General features: G+C 49.6%; 1 protein-coding gene across 7 annotated transcripts in view; it reads right to left on the reverse strand.

The window, feature by feature from the left end:
* The window catches only part of FMNL2 (formin like 2), a 123,026-nt gene that overhangs the window by 31,090 nt on the left and 71,824 nt on the right, over window positions 1-20,112 (reverse strand). For all 7 annotated transcript variants that reach the window (XM_027695784.1, XM_027695785.1, XM_027695789.1 and 4 more), the window contains exons 3-8: window positions 14,767-14,847; window positions 12,627-12,703; window positions 11,132-11,215; window positions 8,992-9,144; window positions 2,468-2,576; window positions 1,318-1,394 (exon numbers count right to left, since the gene is read on the reverse strand). In XM_027695784.1, the coding sequence (XP_027551585.1) occupies window positions 1,318-1,394; window positions 2,468-2,576; window positions 8,992-9,144; window positions 11,132-11,215; window positions 12,627-12,703; window positions 14,767-14,847 (581 nt within the window). The remainder of the gene's footprint in view (window positions 1-1,317; window positions 1,395-2,467; window positions 2,577-8,991; window positions 9,145-11,131; window positions 11,216-12,626; window positions 12,704-14,766; window positions 14,848-20,112) is intronic.

The raw sequence follows: 20,112 nt of genomic DNA on the forward strand, positions 1-20,112 counted from the left end.
TCTGTGGGATCCATTTGGGAAGAACCAGAGGAGGTGGAGTGCCCACAGTCCCCCTCCACCTGCTGCCCACTCAGCTCCACAGTGGGAATGGGATCAGCTCCACATCCCATTCCCAGAGCTGCTGCTTCCCCTTGGCACATCTCACCCACCCTAAGTACTCAAACCTCTGGATTCTTCAGTTATGGGGCTGAACCAAGCACAGACTGGGGTTTTGAACAGCACTAACATCCAGTTTTGTCCTCAGATTATTTCAGTCACATTTTAAAGCAACGTTTTTAGAAACAGAAATCGAAATTACCCACTTGCTTCAAAACTGAAAACTGGGGTTGTCCCTCGACCACCTGATTTCCAAGCACAGAAATTACAAAAAATAATAAACTTCCCATGTCCTTCCTATTTATCTGTGCATGTGTTTGCTGACTTAGGGCTGCATAAAAGAAAGGAAGGATGTCCCTATTTCCACCAGAGCCTAAGCCAAGGCCCTGTAAACACACACAGAGTTTTGTTTAGTCATCTCAGCCCCCAGTTTGACCTTTCCTTGGAAAAACGTCTGTGCCAGGTTTGGTTTTGTTGGACAAGGAAAGGTTGAGAACTCCAGGGTCTGCTGGAAGTGGCTGCAGGGATCACAAGTGTGGGAGAGGAGGGACAGGGATCCACAGCCAGCAGTTCCACTGTGGAATCACATCATGGCTGTGGCTGCACCTGACCCAGGACAGGAATGGAACCTTCTCCCATGGAAATTCAAACCTAAGGATCCTCGGGTAACATTCCAAGGAAGATTCTCCCTTTCTTCAGGAAAATCCCACGTTAAGCTGCTCATTATCAGGGGGGTTTCTCTGCACTGCAACAGAGCTGAGGGGCTTCAGCAGCTCAATCCCAGAATCCCAGAATGGTTTGGCTTGGAAGGACCTTAAAGCCCATCCAGTTCCACCCCTGCCATGGGCAGGGACACCTTCCACCAGCCCAGGTGGCTCCAACCTGGCCTTGGACACTTCCAGGGATCCAGGGGCAGCCACAGCTTCTCTGGGCAACCTGTGCCAGGGCCTCCCCACCCTCCCAGGGAAGGATTTCTCCCCAATATCCAACCCAAATTCCCCCCCTGTCAGTTCAAAGCCGTTATCAAAGCTGCAGAATCAGCAGCTCCTGAACCCACTGGAACCAGACAACAACTGCTCATCTACCTGCACCACTACACAGATTTAATCCAATTTTTGCCACGGATTTGTGCACAAACACACCCTTCTGAAGGTGAAAACCCCCTCCCAAGTCCTCCTTACTTACCTACTTGTCCAGCTTTCCAAAAGCAAGAGCACCTACCTGGGGTTCTTGTTGTTGAGGCTCAGGGCGATCTCGTTGACGGCGTGGGGGTGGGACATGACCATGTTGAATCCATACTGGGGACAAAAGGGAAAGAAAGTCCAGCTTCAGTTCCGACACCCCAAATTATTACTCAGGAACCCAACAAACCCCACTGCTCTGACCAGACCCCCGTGGCAGCTTTTTAAGCCAAACAAAACCTTGTGGAGTTTACTGGTTAAACCGAAATATTTCCTTCTCCCACCGGTCCTAAAAAACTTCCAACTCTGGATATTCCATGATCCTACAATTCCCTGCCACTGGCAGTGTTGAAAATACTCCTTTTGGCCATGTCAGCCAACAAAAAGGGGTCTAAGAGCTGCTCCTGTATTATTTCCAGCCCCTCTGCTTGTCCTTCACTCCCTCCAGCCCCTTTTTAATTGTGACAGTCAAGTGCATGATTTACTCCCTAAAGAGGACCTTGAAGTTCAGCTGCCAAAAGCAGTTGTTGCTCTCCAAAAATGAAAACAGAATTCCTTTGGAAAATAGGATTTGGAAAATTAGGATTGTGGCTGGTCTCCTTCCCAATCCCTGTAAATCCCAGGGAGCTGGTGCCCCCCAGGACAAAGGAGGGGGTACAAACACCTCCTACACTCCTCAGGAACTCCTAAGAAAGGTGTTCCCTACAGGCTTCCCTTGTTTTAGCAAAAAATCCCAACCCCTTGGAGCTCCCTGGACAAGCTGCATGATTCCTATATCCCACTGAAGAGGAAAAAAAACCTCAGGAAAATCAGATTAGCTTTGGTTTAGTTGGTTCACTTCCAGTTGTCCCATTGCCTTGCCATAAACACTTAGAGGGAAAATCAGGATTTCTTTTTTCCATCTTCTGGAAAAAAAATCTCCTGTTTTTAAGCATTAGGACTAAATGCTGAGACTAATTAGAACCTGATTGGCTGCAGGTTTAATTAGTTAGTGCACAATGAGCACATCATGCCCAGGCTCACCTGCAATAAATCACCTGCACAGGTAAATAAGAACTGTGTCCTGCTGCTTCCCATTTTAATAATGAGATTGTAAATATTTGCATGGGTTTTACCTTCCAAATTCACCCCCAACTTTTCCTCCCCCCTCCCAACGCCGAAACAGTCCTGTGGTGCCAAAAGGGAGTTACCTGGTAGTTCATGATGGCCCTCAAGCACATGATGCAGACATGAACATCATCCTTTTTACTCACTAATCTGGAGTTTTTTAGCGTTCTCCGGCTGGGCAAGGTGTTGTACCTGCAGAGAGAAGCAGCTCTCATCAACCACAGGGCTGGTTTTAGGGGGTGAGAAGGAAGGAAGAGAAATATCCATCCCTCCACTGGGTGAGAATGAAGGTGTTTCTCAGGTATTATTCAATATTCACGGGAATAAAGCAGGAAAAGGGGCTGGATGTTCCCACAAAAAATGCAGATGTTTGGCTCCACAGACCTGGAGCTGCAGTAAATATTCATAATAAAGACATGAACAAGCAATACCACACTGAATTACTGTGATTCACTATTCTCTGACACAAACACCTCCAAATTCCCTCCCTTCAAATGTCCAAACCAAGAGGAACGAGGGGAGTCGTGGAGCTCTGCCCATGGAGAGCCCACAACCCTCAAGCCTTCAGCAGCTCCTCCCCTTGGCTTTCATTTTCCAGCAGTGCCAAGATGAAAGAAATCCCAAAATTCAAAGCAGGATTCAATCAAAAGACTTCTTTCCCCCCCCTCCCATAAATATGAATTAATAAATCAGCTCAGGGCACTGCAAGAGGATTTCAGGGCTCTGGGAAAGACTGACCCAGTTTTGGCTGAGAACAGAGGGTGGTTTAAGCTGAATTTTGGGGAGTGGATCCTGAGGAGGGGACCAGGATTGTGCCTTGGAGAACTGGGACAGGGTGAAGCTGATGGCTCCAAGTTCCTTGGACTGGGGTTCTGCACCTGCACCTGAAAATTCCAGCTGCTCCTGCTGGGAATGGGGCTGCCAAGGAGCTGCAGCCAGGACTGTCCCACCATCCTGCCTCCTTCCCCACGGATCAGCTCACTGCCCACACAGACACTCATTTCTCCAAGTCAGAAAACACGGCAATAAAAGGATTTTAAAGTCATTTCTGGTCAGAGATTGTCCCTACAACGACTTATCTCAGCTTTAAACCACTAAAGGCTGCAGACACTCTTTTCCTTCACATTTTAAATCAGCAGATTAATGAGATCTTAATCATGGAACTGATAGGAGAATGAACTTCCTCAGTGCACCAGCTCCTGAATTTCAGAATGCCTTTAGCCATCTGACAGTTAAGAAATGGAAGGAGTCTCCTTAAACTAATAAAAGATGATGATAAAGCCAAAATTTGGCATTTCCAGATCAGTCTCTTCCAACCCAAATTGTGATTTCTCCAATCAAACCCTGGCACTGCAGAGCAACGTGGGCACCAGAAGGAAGGTCTGAGGTGAAGCCAACATTCCCTATTTCTAGAGGGGTGGAAAAGCCCCACAGATCCCACATGGCCCCACCTGCCCTCAGCCAGGAAAGCTGCTGGTTTGGAGCCTGGAGGTGTTCCCTGGGGGGATCCTCATGAGCAGCTGAACAGGCAAAGCCAGGGGCAGAGGTTGTGTTCTCCTCCCAAATGCCCAGATGACCCTCACCCTGGGGACTGTCCCAAGACACAGCTCCATCCCTGAGCTCCAGCCTCCATCTGCCTTTCCCACAAATCCCAATCCAGTGATACTCAGAGCCCACAGACGGGGGCAGGTTGGAGGGGACAACAGTGGGGCCATCCCAGAGCACGTGGCACAGGGATGTGCCCAGATTGTTCTGGGATATCTCCACTGAGGGAGACTCCAACCCTCTGTGGGCAACCTGTCACCTCACTCTTCTTCCTCGTGTTCAGGTGGAACTTCCTGGCATCAGTTTGTGCCCGTTCCCTCTTCTCCTACTGCCTGGAATCACCAAGCAGAGCCTCTTGGCACATTCCCACTCCCACCCGTGCCAGTGTCCCACTGAGGTGAGACCCAGGTGTGGAATCTGCCCTGGAGAGCAGATCCAGTCCCCCAGCCCAGATGGGATCGTGCCCTACATTTCCATCCCTCCCCTTTTCCCAGATGCAAATCCCCTCACAGGGACCCGAGTGCCAAGAATTCATGAGGAATTTTTCCACAGCATCTCCTGAACAACAACAGCAGAGCCGAGGCTGGAGATGCTCCCCCTGCATCAGTGGTGATCCCAACAATTCCCGGTGTTCCTGCTCCCTCCCCAAAGCAGGGCAGGCTGGTGGGAGCTCCCACACCTCCCTCCAGCCGAGGGAAGGGTGGATGAGCTTCTCCTGCTTTTCTTTCATTCCCAGTTCCCGAGCACTTGGCTGAGCCCAGCAGCTGGATGACTCGTTGGGTTTGATTTCCTGTCTGCTGCAGGTCAAGGATTATGTCACCACGAGTATATTTATCCTGCTAATTCAACTCAGATGGTTCCTCTTTTTATTTCCTCGGCCCCTCCTTTAGAGGGGAACCATAAACCCTTTCTCCCAAAAAAAAAAGCAGGGGCAGAGAAGCTGAGCCTGTGGAAGCTCCTGCAGTGGATAATGGGTTCCTCCTGCCACTCTGGACCCTCTCACACGTGGGGAAGGAGCTACTCCACAGTTTTGGGACTTTGCTGCTGGAGGATGGGGGGAAGAATGCAAGATCCAGGATTTCCACAGCTGGGATTCTGCAGCCGTGTGGGAAAACCAACCACCATTAAAGCCAAGGCTAATCCTGTGCTGAAACACAGAGTTTTAGAGTTCTTTTCTCACCCAGATCTAACAGAAGAACTTTCTGTTCAAGAATAACTCATTTATCATTTTTATTTTCTTAGGGACACAAAGATGCTCCAAGGGCTGGAGCCCCTCTGCTCTGGAGCCAGGTTGGGAGAGCTGGGGGGGTTCACCTGGAGAAGAGAAGGATCCAGGGAGAGCTGAGAGCCCCTTGCAGGGCCTAAAGGGGCTCCAGGAGAGCTGGAGAGGGACTGGGGACAAGGGATGGAGGGACAGGACACAGGGAATGTCTTCCCACTGCCAGAGGGCAGGGAGAGATGGGATATTGGGAAGGAATTGCTGGCTGGAAGGGTGGGGAGGCCCTGGCCCAGGTTGGGCAGAGCATCTGTGGCTGCCCCTGGATCCCTGGAAGTGTCCAAGGCCAGGTTGGAGCAACCTGGGCTGGTGGAATTTGTCCCTGCCCATGGCAGGGGGTGGGATGAGATGGGATTTAAGTTCCCTTCCCACCCAATCCATTCAGGGATTCCATGACATGTGCCCCATCCAATGCACATTTACAATGCACCACATTAATTCAAATTCCAGCTGCTCCCTCCTCTCACTTTTACCTCATTTTCTGCTCAAAAAGCCCCTCATCTCTCCCCTGGCTCCCTGGAGAGCAGAGGGCAGCCCAGGATGGATCTCACCACCCCCCTGGCAGCTGGGACTGCTGATTTTCCTTGGGGTTGGGTGTTTTTTTGGGCGACATTCCTGCAATTGGATTGGTGGTGGTTTGGAAACTGGGGGGAGTTTGCATTATCAACGTCCTCCTGACAGCAGGAAGTGGCTTTAGAGGAGGAAGTTTTTGGCACATCCTACAAATTTGGGGGTTCTCTGATCCCTCAGAGCTGATCACAGACATGCTCTGTTAAATGAGGAAACATCTGACCAAAAGGATGAGTTTGAGCAGTGAAAGTGTTAATGGCAAAGCCCAAATTAAAGGACTGTAGCACACGAAGCCGTGTCAAATTAAAGCCCAATTAGTGAATGCACTCAAAGCCCATCTATGGATTGAGCTCCCTGTGCCTGGATCCTTCTCTCCTCGTGGAGATTTGGAAGAATTGAAATTTCTCACTTCAACCCACATAAAAACTCCAGTATTTGACTGGGAAGAAAGGGAATTTCTAATGGGCTGGGACCTTGCAAAGGCTGCATTAATATTTATCTGACAGGAGACTCTCAGCAATGCTCCCTCTCCCAAAAAAGCAGCAACAAAATCCCCGAAGCTTCAGCCCCTTTTTTATCCTCCTGCCCTCGTTTTGGAGTCGGTTTCCCAAATCCCTGTGCCTCCTCTTCAGGAAAAAGCCCTCAGTTGCCAAGGAAACCCAGAGAGCAGGGAATTGGCAGGGTTGAGCACTGTTAAAAAGAGCTCTGGGAAGGCAGTTGGAGTCGGGATTGGAAAGGGATGGGCTGAGCCACCAAAGGGACACACAGAGCTCCGTGTCCACCCCGGGCCAGCTCCGGAATTTGGGATTATCCTGGGAAGATTTGACAGCCTTCTCCTTTTTCATCCAAGAGGGAGAAGCACATCTTTCAGTCCAGCTGGGCTGCCCCTGGATCCCTGGGAGTGTCCAAGGCCAGGGCTTGGAGCACCCTGGGCTGGTGGAAGGTGTCCCTGGCAGGGGGTGGGATGAGATGAGCTTTAGGGTCCCTTCCAATCCCTTCCAATCCCATCCTGGGATTCTGGGATTCCTCTCTCCCGTTTCAATGGTTTCCATGACAAAGACAGAAGAGCAGCTTCCACACAGCAGAACCTACAGCCACATCTGGGTGTCCCCATCCCAGAATCCTCATTTACCACTCAGTGGCAGGGCAGGAACCTCCTGGTTTTGCCCAAAAAACATCATCCTGCACACCCTCCTCACTCGATGAGCACCTACCTCGTTCTCAGGAAAACATTCCATTTCAACTAGTTAGCAATTCTACAAAAAATAAAAAAACCTTCTGGAAAACTCCCCACCTACCTTCAGCTTTTACTTTTTTAAATACACATCGTCCCCAGGTATTGAAAAATACACATTTTCAAAAACACACATTTTCAAAAACAGGCATTTTAGAACACAGAGTTAAAAAAACAAAAACCAAACAACAACCAAGACCAATCCAAATGTGCCAATTCCACACAGTTTCTGCCCAAGCTGCCCCAGTGCTGAGATGGCTCTGGAGGGACTTGGCTGGAGAACAGGGTGTTAAATCCCATTTCTCTGCCGGTTTAGGGTGTGAATAAAGCCTCTATTTATAACAAAAAGATGAAATAAGATGGACCAGGACCAAAGGCTCTGTGTTTCAGGTATAAAACTAACACCACTACTTGCAGCACGACAAAGAGAACTCGGATCCTGCTTCGAAGTCAACCCCGTCTCGCGTCCTCCGCGAAAATCCCGCCCTACGGAAGCCAACTACTCTGGGAATTCCATAATGTGATAACCACACGCTTGGGACACCCTCCTGGGGGGCAGCACCAACCCGTGTGGATACCAGATTATCCGGCATGGGGAGCAGTGCTGGCCCCTGGCTCCATGCCCTGCACAGCCCCGGCTCCGGAGGAACTTCCACTCGGGACTTACGGGATTTTCCGGCCGGGAGCCTCATCGGCAGAGCCCCAAGTGAAGCTGCTCCAGAGGCAGGTGGCTGACCAGCAGCTCTGGCAGCGTTTGAACTCAAGTTGCTCGGGCAGAGAAACCAATCTGATGGTGTGTGAGGGAGAGGGAAGGATGAGAGAGAAAGCGTTTGAGAGGGAGAAGGGAATGAAGGAGACATCGAGACGGGGAATCAAACGGGTGAGGAATAAAGGGAGACGTGAGAAAGGAAAAAGGATGGAAGGAAACGAAGAGAAACAATGTAAGAGACATGTAATGTATTCCCGACTCAGGCATTTCTAATCCCAAGCTCTCCTCCCAAAAACAGATGGAAGCAGCACAGGGCTCTGCCGTTCCTGTCAGAGCAATTACGGAGCAGAGAAAACAAAAAACACTCACAAAAATAATAAATCAACGGCTCAAGTGGTTTTGCTGCACTCCAGAGCCTGGATTTCTTTACCAGAGCTGTGCCTGTCTCCTCCTCTCCACTGCCTGAGGGCTGGGAACTAAATTTTCCAGGTGCTGCTCCGGAGCCACTCGGGCACTGAGCATCAACCCAAGGGTCACCTGCCTGGCAAAGCAAAATAACCTCTGCTGGAAGGAAAAAGCTGGAAGCCAGTTCTCACTGGCTCCATCTTTTTTGGACTCTTCTACACTCACAGGGCACTGTAGCAACCAAAAAAAATCCCGAGTCACCCAGCACTCCAGGTAACACAGCTGGAGTCAGAGGGAGCTGCTCAGCGTGGTTTAAATAGTGGAGCATCCAAGGAATGGAACAGCACTGTCTGTCAGCCACTCCTGGGAAGTGATCCTGCCTTTTCCACAAGTTAAACAACAAGAAAAAGGCAGGATTGGGAAAGAGAGACTCCATAGCAAAGCGTGGGGTGGTGAGAGAGGGACCCAGGTTTGAAGGATGGAAGCGGCCTTTCAAAAAAACAACGGATCCTGTTGGTGGCAGCGTGGAAGGAACGTGCTGCTGGAAGAGACAGGACACAGGTGAGAGCCCCGGACTGGCTGGGCCCGTGGAAACCTTGAGACACGTTCTGGAGCAGAGGAATGGCTTCCCCTGTGCTTTGTAACGGGTGGAAATGCATCCTCAGGCCATCCCGCCCTTGGGAATGAGGCGGAGTTATCCCTGACCCTTCCCCAAGTGTGTAACACCGCCCTGTGTCACCGGCTGGGCACTTCCCAAACCACCTCAAACCATAGAAATTCCCTAGAAATGTCATGGCTCTGCTGGGAAAAGCAGGAAGGTGGAGGATACCCCCCTGGCAGAAGGCCCCCCCGTGCCACGGCCCCGTACCGGAGCGTGGAGTGCCGGCCCGAGCGGGAGACGCTGTTCCCAACCGGGGAGGGCAGGTTGGTGCCCCGGTGCAGGTCCTCGATGGAGCGGCTCCAGGGCTTCGACTTGTCCATGGAGTTCTCCACGCTGTTCTCCAGGCTTTCAAAGTCAAACCTGAAAGGGAACAGGAATTCCAGATACAAGAGATGCCCCGAGTTTTCCTTCCTGTGGGTTTGAGGGGAATCACAAAGTCATCGGACAAAGCCAGGTTTGACAGAATCAAATGAAAAGCCCTCCAAGACCATCGAGTTCAATCATTCCACCAGCTGGTCCAAGGGCCCTTCCCACCCAAACCAGTCTGGGATTGTGTGATCCAGTGAAACAGTGATGGAAAAGGAGACTTAAAGACAACGTGGGGCTTGAGGGACATGGCAAAGTCCAGGGAAACGGGATGAGCTCCAGAGGGCGGAAGAAAATCCCAGAATCACAGATTCTTTCAGGCTGGAAAAGGCCTCCAAGATCATCAAGTCCAACCATCCCCCAGCACTGCCAAGGCCACCATTAACCATGTCCCCAAGTGCCACATCCACGTGGATTTTCCACCCTTCCAGGATCAAAAAACTACATATTATTATTATTTTACCTCAACACAACACAAATCCAGCACTGGCTGCTCTGCCCATGGAACAGCTCTGCCTTAAAGGAAAGAGTGGGAATGCTGGGACCCCTCTCCACTTCATCTCAACAATTCAGTTGTCCCAGCACTGGTTTGGTTTCCTCCAACACTGTGTTGGCCTCACAACTCTCCCAGCACGTGCAATAAATCACCATCATCATCCCAGCCCCTTCCCTGCCCGTTGTTCTGCTATTCCAAGCAGGAATTCTTGTTCCCTTTACAGCTTTGGAGGTTGTTACTCATGTTTACCATGTCAGGGGGGGAAAAACCCAGCGAGTCACTTGCGGGCATTTGTATAAATTTAGGAAGAGAGTCTTCCTCTAAACACTTCTTTTTGCTCTGCACAGTTTTTTCCAGTTAGTCACATTTCAAAACATATAATTTTCCCTCATTAATTTTTCTGCAAGGCCACCAAAAATCCCCCTTTTCTGTGCAAGGATATACCATAAATCTGAGGGCAGCTTTGCTAAAAATAGATTATCAGTATCTTTAACCTAAGGCTTCTTTTTAGACACTTTTATATAAAAAAAATGTGCTACCTTACCCTGAATTAATGTGGATATAATGCCCCATTCCTGGAAGTGTCCAGGGCCTGGTTTAGTGGGAAGTGTCCTTGCCTATGGCAGGGATGGGCTTTAAGGTCCCTCCCAACCCAAACCAGTCTGGTATGATTCCATGATAATAAATAAATTAATAAAATAAACAAATACTTGGATTCTCTGCTGAAAATCTACTTCCAATTCAGTGATATAACAACTCATGGAAGCTCATTTTCCCACTCTGCTTTCAGAACACGTGTCATGATTTATCACCCACACAACTAAACAAATGTGACCCCCCAACTACCCAGATGTCAGAAGGGAAAAAACTTGTTTTCCAGCCTTCCCAACTTGCAAAATCCCCCCCCTGGAATTCCTCCTGTTTTCCTGGAGCACATCTGCTGCCCAGGACACCCCCAGCTCTGCCTGTGAGCAGTGGCTGGGGTGTGGATGTGCCCTTTGAACACAGCAGGAACACAATTCCTTAGGGCTGGGCACCGATTCCAAACCTCTTTCCAAGGGAGCCTCCAGCCTTCCACACATTTGGTTTTTTGCACCCCTGAGATGATCAGAGGCCAGAGCTAAAATATGTGTCAGTGCAGCCCTGGAGATAAAAAAATCTCAAGGTTTAAACTCAGGCTTGGGGTGAAATAATTCCAGACTCAAATTACCATTTTCTCTGCTCTTTAGACCCAGAATCATGGAATTATTAAAGCTGGAAAAGGCCTCCAAGATCATCAAATCCAACCTTTGAGCAAACACCACCTTGGCCACCAAACCACGTCCCCAAGTGCCACATCCACTTGTTTTTTAAGTGGTGACACCCCCACTGTCCTGGGCAGCCCCTTCCAATGCCTGACCACCCTTCCAGGGATGAAATATTCCCTAATATCCACCAGGATTGTGTATTTTCCGGCGGGAAAGCCCCAGGAAATGTGTTACTCACGTGACTGCATACTGTGCAAAGGACAGGTACTCCACCAGAACATCCAGACCCTTGTTCTCCTCATTCAGGAACTCCCTGACCCACCTGGAAAAGAAACAGCAGAGCCTTTCAGGGCCTTCTGGGAAGCCACTGGAATTCTCAGATAAAACTGGACAAACCCACTGCACCACTGAGCAAAACCTTAATTCCCACTCAGAAAACAAAAAAAAGAGGCTTTTTAAAATACCCCTTATTATTTAGGAGATTTTAAAAAGCAGCCCTTTAAATGGTTTTTCAAATGTACTAAACCCAGGGGGTTTTTTTGGGGGATGGTCACCTCCAAACACACAAAGTCACAGGGACCTGGCTTGGTTTTTATCACATCTTGACCTCTGGAAGTCTGTAAAAGCCTGGAGGCAGCACAGCAGGGAAAGAATAATCTGATGGATATCCTGGATGTGCATCCAGCAGTAATTTTGACTCCTCTTTTTAAAACCTATTAACCTGTTCCAGCGAATTTTGGCCCCTGAGCTTCACAAAATAATTCAGAAAAGCCAATTATCTTCCTAGTATTTTGAAGATGCCAAGTGAAGTTTGGAATTCCATCCATTTAGGGGCAAAGCCAGGGGGGCAAAGAGGCTCAGCACAGCCCAGCTGAGCTCTGAACCCCAACCAGGGCAGCAAATCCCCCCAGGAATGGGGAGGTACCACTGGAATTACTGGGGATCCAGCAGGGAAATGGAGCCCCAGGCTCCCAGGGTGGGAATTCATCACCTCTGAGTTATTCTGGTCTTCAGGCTTTGAATCCTTCTCTGTTTACCTGCTAAAATAACCAGCCTGGTGGTTGATAAAGTGGATTTTGAAGCTCATCCTTCAGCCCAGTGAAGCAAATAAATGAACATCGGTCCTGGAGCCTCTTTGCTTGAGCTGGGGCAGCACCACAGCTCCTCCTGCACATCCCAAATCCACGGGGTATCATCCCAAATCCACAGGGCAACACGCTCAGGTGCCTCAGTGCTCTGCTGGGGAATCCTCAGTGTGGGAAAACGAGGTGGGAATGTCAGTGGGATAAAAAACTAAACCTCTGGTGATCCTTTGGCTATTTGAGAGGAATTTTCTGCTTTGTGGAAGAGAAACCCTGGGAATTTTACTCCCAGCCAGGCTTCATGAACTGCACCATGTTACAGGTATTAAACACCAGGGAGGAGTATAAATAAATATATATATATATTTAGCTCTATTATTATTCTAGACACAACCACGTGCTGAGCATGAGCAGCAGTTGACTCCAATGTCTCCTCAGCCTTCACAGAGATGTGGATGAACCTCTCAGGAAAGGATTAAAGCTGAATTATTCTCCTGAGGATGCCCAGCTCTGCTCAGCTAAGCCCTGCAGGCTTTAACAATCAATCAAGTGCCATCACTGCTTGACATGCAAAGAGATGTTTTCTCAAAGACATCCATCAGCAGATGTGAAAAAAATAAACCTGAGAGCAGAGGCACCAAAATTTCTTACCCAATGTGGTTTGTCCTTAAAGAAATTTCCAGTTCTCGCAACACTTGAGTCGACTCCTGGACTCGCCTTCTGAACTTCTGGAACATGGAGTGAGCAGCAAAAACAACAATTAGAGCCATGGGATGCTATTAAAGAATATCAACATCTCAGATTGAATAAAGAAAACAGTTCTCAGGTAAACTGAGAACTCTTCCAAATCCCCAGGAAGGCAACAACAACACCCCAGCAGTCAACAAAAACACGAGTGGGGAAACCACTTCTGTTCCCAGGAACATTCTGGAGCTTCCAGGATTAAGAAAATTAAAAGCCTGTAGATAAATAAACATTTCTTTACGAAACAGGCTTTGGTTTAGCATCAAACTCTCTGTTGAGGTCCAGAGCAGACCCTCTCCTTCCTCTGCAAAACCAGGTGGAGAGAGAGACCTGAGATCCAATCTAAACCTCCCTGACACAGCTCCAGCCCTTCCCTGGGTGCTGTCCCTGCTCACAGAGATCAGAGGAAGCTGCAGACCCCTGAGGTCCCCCCTCAGCCTCTTCCAGCTGAACAAACCAATTGCCCTCAGCCCCTTAATGACCCAATTTGGTGCCTAACGAGCTCCAAGAGCCACCAAACTGCAGCTGCTTTAAAAAACCGTGTCGTTTCAACACCTTTTTATTCCCTGCTCCAAAACTCAGCTCAGCCAAAAAAGCAATTGTTTTCCCGGGAAGAGCCATTCCAACCCCAATTAGGAGCTGGAACAACACACTTCCAGCAGCCTGGAGCCACCTCCTCTTGGGGATCAGCAGCAAAACCACTGACACCACCTCAATCCCAGCAATAATCCCAGTGAGAGGAGCTCTCCCATCTCCATGTGTAAATCTTTCCATCCCACAGCCCGGGCTGAGGAAGGGCCGCGGGTGACACGGAACAAACACCACAAAGAGGAACTCTTTGTCATTTTTAGGGGTTATTTTTAGGCCCCTTTGGGTTTGTCATTGGTCATGGGACCCTCAGAGTGGCATCAGGATAAGAAAGGCCTCAATGTGGGCCTCAAGGGAGCGAAGCCAAACACTCCATGGACCTCAAAACCCCTGAGGAGGAAAAACACAAAGACCTTGTTCAAAACAACTCCGATCAGCCCCCGGCAAATCCAAAGGTTTCCAACTCAATGGGTTCCTACTAAATGGGCTCCTGCTCATGGTCAGAGGCTCCAACAAGAGGAGCACTGTCCCAGGGCATCAGGAAACAGGAGTTGGAGCACAGGGCACTCCCTGTCCCCCGCTGCCATCCCAGGGATGGAGCAGCACCTCCACGGAAGCCCCGTGTCAGGATCCCTGTTTTCCTGCAGGGCTTGTTTCTGGCAGCACAAAGCTGGGATTGTTGAGGACAAGGCAGGGCCAGTCCCAGGCAGGACTGGATTTGCTCTGCTGCCTCTTTTTGTTGTTTTCCAGGGGCTCTTCCAGCTGTCCCACAGGATGTGAGCTGATGGCCAACGGGGTTAAATCCCAAAGGTTCAGCCACGGACTTCTAAATGGGATGAAAGTTTACTGACAGCCTAAAATCCCGGAGGATATTCCTAAGTTTTCCCTGTGAGGGACTGGCACAGGTTGCCCAGAGAAGCTGTGGCTGCCCCTGGATCCCTGGAAGTCCCCAAGGCCAGGTTGGAGCAACCTGGTCCAGTGTCCATGGCAGGAGGTGGAATGAGATGACCTTTAAGGTCCCTTCCCACCCAAACCATTCTAGAATCTTGTGATTCCATGATTTTATAATAAACCCATCAGAGCTGAGCTTAGTAACCTCAGAACCAGCCCCAAACACATCCCAGCACAGAATCCACACTCAGGGACACACAAAGGTCGAGCGAAGCGTCCGAGTCTCCCACAAGTGATTTCCAAACTATTTGGGATAAAATAACAGGCAAAAGGATGGAGGAGGCTGTGCCATGTAAACACAGCCCAGAGGGGGTGAACTGTGCCAGCTGCACTGAACCTCTGCCCTGCAAATTCCCAGGGAAAAGGACTCCAAACTCAAATTCCCAGTTCCTTTTTCTGAAGGGAGACTTTGCAGGGGATTCACACAAAGGCAGGAAGGAACCTGGACCCCCAGGACCATCCTGGATGAGGGATGAGGGACAGCAAGAGGAAACAGGATGCTCCTCACCTTCCTGGTGACTGCTGGGTCCAGATAGCCCTTTAATTTCTGGATGTATGTGTGTGGAGGATTCTTCACTTGGAATCTTTCCTGCAAAGGAGACAAGAATAAACATCAGCCACTTCAGAACATCTTTTGTATTTATTTATTCTATATATAAACCACGTGCACACACATATATTTGAGGACTATATAATTAGGATATAGTTTGATATGTACATGCCTTATATTCCTAAGGATGTAATTTATGTGCATATGATATGCATGCAAATAAAATATATTTATATGTATCTTGATAGTCTGAAATTGGATATTTATATCAGATGCATAAAAATACATGTTACATATTCAGGGCCAATCCTGAATTTTAATTACACAAACAAACACACACATCTGGAGTTATGGGGTTTCTGCTCTGCAGGAGAGGAAGGAGAAGGGATAGAAAAGTGGGTGCAGGTCCATGTTTGATTGAAACCATCACCACAAAAGCCAAGACACCTCTTTTATCACTTGGGAAAAGCCCAAAACCACATTGGGCATGGGCATGGGAAAAAAGTCTCATCATTCCTTGTTGGGATCACAGGAAGATGAACCAAAGAGTAGCTTTCTGAGCAAGAAGAATAGTTTATCCCATCAAAGCTGCTGGGAAACACAAGTTGTTCCATGAGGAGTGAGCTCTGTCCAAACCTGTTAAGAGCATTACCAAAAGTCCTGATACTATTTGTATCTTGGAAGAGTTTTAAAACTATTCTGCCCCCTCTCCCCTGAGGAAAGACCTCATCCCAATTTCCTCCTGAAATGTCCCATTTTATAACTGTTATCTGAACCCTCCCTTTATTAGGTCAGGATGCAGCCTTGACTACATTATCCCGAAATTATTCCAGAATGAACAGGACTCTTCTGCCCAGTTACCAGAACTGTCTGAACACCACAAGTTTTTCCTGTTTTTATCTTGCTGTAAAAAACAGTAATTCATCGTGGTCAGCAGGAAAAAATGAACCCAGGAGCCTGCCCTGGTCCCTCAGCCCTGCTGAGAGCTCTGAGGACACGGAGCAGACTTGTCTTTCCTCTTTTCCAACCGGATTCTTTTTCCAGGCACCTTCACACCTACGGGCCAAACACGGCTCTGGAATTGGCATTTCCTTTTTTTTTATCTAAAAAACAGCCCAGAAAATGCAAAGTCCTTCACTGACAGCTCCTCTCTGGCCACAGTGACACCGACAGGGCCTGTCCTGCTCCATCCTCCCCCGGCACGGTGTCCATGGCCACGATTTCCTCTTGGCTCCACAGCACGGATTCCTGGAGCCAGTCTCCTCTCAGATGGTTCCCATGGCTCAGACATGGAATCACAGAATCCCAGGATGGTTTGGGTTGGAAGGGACCTTAAAACTCATCCCATTCCACCCCCTGCCATGGGCAGGGACACCTTCCTCTATCCCAGGTTGCTCCAAGCCCCGTCCAACCTGGCCTTGGACACTTCCAGGGATCCAGGGGCAGCCACAGCTTCTCTGGGCAACCTGGGCCAGGGCCTCCCCACCCTCCCAGCCAACAATTCCTTCCCAATATCCAACCTAAACTTCCCTCTGTCAGTTTGGCAGGATGCTGCTGGGCCACTCTGAGTCAGCGTTACAGCCCCCCCAGGACACCGTGGTTTTACACTGGCCATAAATATAAGTTATTCAGCAGCACTTTCCACCCATTAACCCCTTTTAAAGCTCCTTCCCACTGGCAAACAGACAAAAAAGCACTTTGTAAATGAGAGTCTGGCCCATGGTTGACCAGTACAGAGCTGTGGAGGTACCTGGACCTCAGAGACCAGCACCATTCCTCATTTCCCCCCTCAACAGTTCCATAGGAGCTCCAGAGACGCTGCAGCACTTGAACAATCCCATCCTTTCCTACAAAACCCACCAAAGTAGAAGTGTTCTCACTCTGCCACTTGGCATTCACACCCAAATACTGTTCTTAGCATCTCCAAGTGGTGGAGCACCAAGCCCAAAGGTCACAGAACGATCCCAGAAGGGTTTGGGTTGGAAGAAACCCAAAGGATCATCCACTTCCAACCCCCTGCTCCTCCTGACAGCAGCATCCCAGCCCACCAAGGCTCCACCTCCACTCTCCCATTTACCCCTCCCTTTTTGGGGGGTTCTCTCCTGCTGGGTTTAGTCTAATCCTCCAGAGGAGCTATTTTGCTCTTAAGGATTTATTTCTCCTCCCAACTAATCAGCTGCTGAAGTGACAGGAGCTTTTCCCAACTGCCAGTTTTAATAGTTGGAGCCTTCAAAATGAAACATTTCAGGAGACTCGACAAGCACATTTTGCAGTCTGGGCTGCAGATACTCAATGTTTGTGTTTATTTTCTTAAAACCTGGCTGTAATTATGTATTTATGTAATAATCTCCACAGCAGATTCAGTTAAAAAGATGCTTCTTATTCCCGTGGAGTGGAATCCTTTGGGCTGAAGGATTTTATAAAGCCATTATCCACGAAGAGCAGCCACCAGCAAAGCTTTTCCCTGACAAGTGACCAAGAACCACTTGTGGGAAACATCTCCTAGTCCTGGAAAGATTTTTACAGCCCCTTAAAGTGGTTGTTTGGGTTTTTTTTTTTCTGGTTTGGAAAGCCATGAGGGATTAGCCTTTAAAATTGCCCTTTCCTGGCTGTGATGACTGTCTGGGTTTATCCAGCTTTGGCTGTTTTACATTAGAGGCTCATTAAGAAGCTGCCAGAACCAGGGCTGGGTGCTGTGCAGAGAGGGCAGCCCAAGGCTTCCTGAAGCTTCTGGATCACCCTGAGTGCCTGGTTACAACTCTCCTGCTCCCAAAAAACTGACTGGGAGCTCCCAGTGGAGCTGGGAGCTGGTTGGAGGCTGATACTCCCCTTCCCATGAATGCCATGGAGTTGGAGTCCTCTCATGGGCCTTCCCAGGAGAATCCCCACAATTCCCAGCCAACTCCAAGGCCCTGCTCTGCAAACCACCTGCCTCAGAAACCAGAAATAAAGAGCTAAAAGCCATTGCTTTCTCCTGTCTGCTCCCCCTCTCCACTCCTGGCAATTCCCAGCCGCTCCCTGGCCAAACCCGCTCTCGAAATCCCGATTTTTATGGCGGGGGTTTGACACTCCTTGAAGGAGGAGGTCGGGGGGGGAGGTTTTACCACACACATATAAAGTTTAAACCCCAGCTCTGAGTGGCCAAACTTTGCTCAGCAAACAGCCTGAGCCAGGGGGTGACATCAGGATTGGGACGTGGTGGCTTCTCCTCCTGGTCCCGCCAGGATTGAGCCATTCAGACACAACAAAGTTAATCCATCCCCATGGAACCTGTTTTATCTCCCCCTGTGTGACTCATGTGAGCACCAGCATTATCTGCAGCCCTGAAAGGAGAGAGGCAGAGCAGCAATAACTCACCACTGCCTTTGTCAGCCACCTACAAAGCAAACTAACTTAATGCCCGAGGATAAAGGCCCCTTTTTCACTTGGAAAAATCGCTGAGGATGTGGCTGCCCCATCCCTGGAATGTCCAAGGCCGGGTTGGACGGGGCTTGGAGCAACCTGGGCTGGTGGAAGGTGTCCCTGCCCGTGGCAGGGGATGGAATGAGACACGTTTAAGATCCCTTCCAACCCAAACAATTCCATGATTCTGTAATCCAGGGGAAGAGCCTGGATGCAGCAGCACAACACGCTCCCGCGCCTCTTTTATCACCAATATCCAGAATTAGCCCTTTCTTTCCAGATGGATTTAAAAAAATGGGGGCTGGGGGGGTTGTTACTTCAGCAGCCAAGAGGAAGTGCTGGATTTCTGCATTTCCTCTTCCACACGATCCCACACAGACCTCGATGCATCCCTCGGTCACGCGGGTCTGGAAAACGTATTAATTCCATAACCAGGAAATCGCGGCTTTTCCAGCAATCTTTGGCTTCCAAAAAAACATTCAGGACATTTTTCTGCATCAGCACATATGTTATTATCATCATTATCGTTGTCCTTGCTAAGCTGTTTCATTCCTGGGATTCACAAATGCTCGGCGAGCACACGGAGCATCCGACGGGATCGGAACCCCACAGGCTGTTGGTGCCTGCTGGGAGAGCAGAAAGCCCATGGATGGAGATCACTGGGGATGGAGATGGACAAGCAGGGCTGGACACCAGTGCCTTCTCCTTCCTGAGGCACAAACACATCATGAATGTGGTTCATAATTCCCACAGAGCCAGAGCGTGGCTTGATCCCGCCCGGAAATCCAGCCAGGCCCATCAGCAGGACAACATAAGACATATAAGTCTCCTTATGGAATGAGATGACAGCAGCTGCTCATCTCTGCACTGATTAGGAGGTAGAATGAGCCATTTCCACCACAGTGACCTTCCTGCCAAGCCAGGCCACCAGCACCTCTGGAAGGGACCCGGCCAAGATGTGTGAGGGTGGGATGCTCCAAGCTGGAGATCAGCCCCACCACACTGAGCCTTGGACCCCTTGTGCCTCATCTCCAACCACTCCATCCCTCCATGTTTGATGTCCCTCAGGGCCACCCAGCCAGACAAATGAAGCCACGAGTGTCTCCAAGTTCAACAGAGTCCATTAAAACAGGTTATTTTCTCCCCTGTATTTCCCCACAGCAGGGGAGATTCACTGAGAGTCACTGGTTTTTTTTTAAGAAAAGGTTCTCAACCCAGAGGTGTAAATGCAGCCCTTGGGAAGAGATGGAAAATGTTTGGTTGGATACTGGCAAAAAAGCCTGGATCTCTGGTGCCCAAGGGTCACTGGCACCCCGTGGTAACACGGCCCCTCCAGCACATCTCTGAGAGGAGGTTTGGGGCTCCCCTGAGAGATTTGGGACAAATAAGTAGCACAACATTGCCACAAAACCCTGCTCTTCACTCCATCACCATCCATGGAGATCCATGGATCCCCTGGGCAGAGCTGGGGGTTCACCCAGCCAGGGACTGGCACAGCACGAGCTCCTCACCTGGGGCTGTGCATCCAACATTCCCACGCACTTCCCAGTCACACATGGAAACAACTCCTGCTGTGGCACGTGGAGCCTCCCCAGGGCACCCACAGGGGCTTGTCTGGGGTGAAATTTCCCCCAAAAGAGGCCTGGAGGGCTCAGAGCCCCCTGGAGCAAAGCTGAGGGGTGGCACAGGACCCCACCCGTGAGCTGATGGACAAACCCACCAACACGCTGTGAGTTCCATGTGGCCACCAGTCCCCAAACCAACCACCCCCCAAACCAATCAGCCTCTCTCAAAACCAACCAGCCCCCAAACCAACCAGCCTCTCTCAAAACCAACCAGCCCCCAAACCAACCAGCCCCCAAACCAACCACCCCCAAACCAACCAGCCCCCAAACCAACCAG

Source organism: Neopelma chrysocephalum, unplaced genomic scaffold, assembly GCF_003984885.1.
Source record: "Neopelma chrysocephalum unplaced genomic scaffold, ASM398488v2 Primary Assembly neopelma1_103b, whole genome shotgun sequence".
NCBI classification, from domain to species: Eukaryota; Metazoa; Chordata; class Aves; order Passeriformes; family Pipridae; genus Neopelma; species Neopelma chrysocephalum.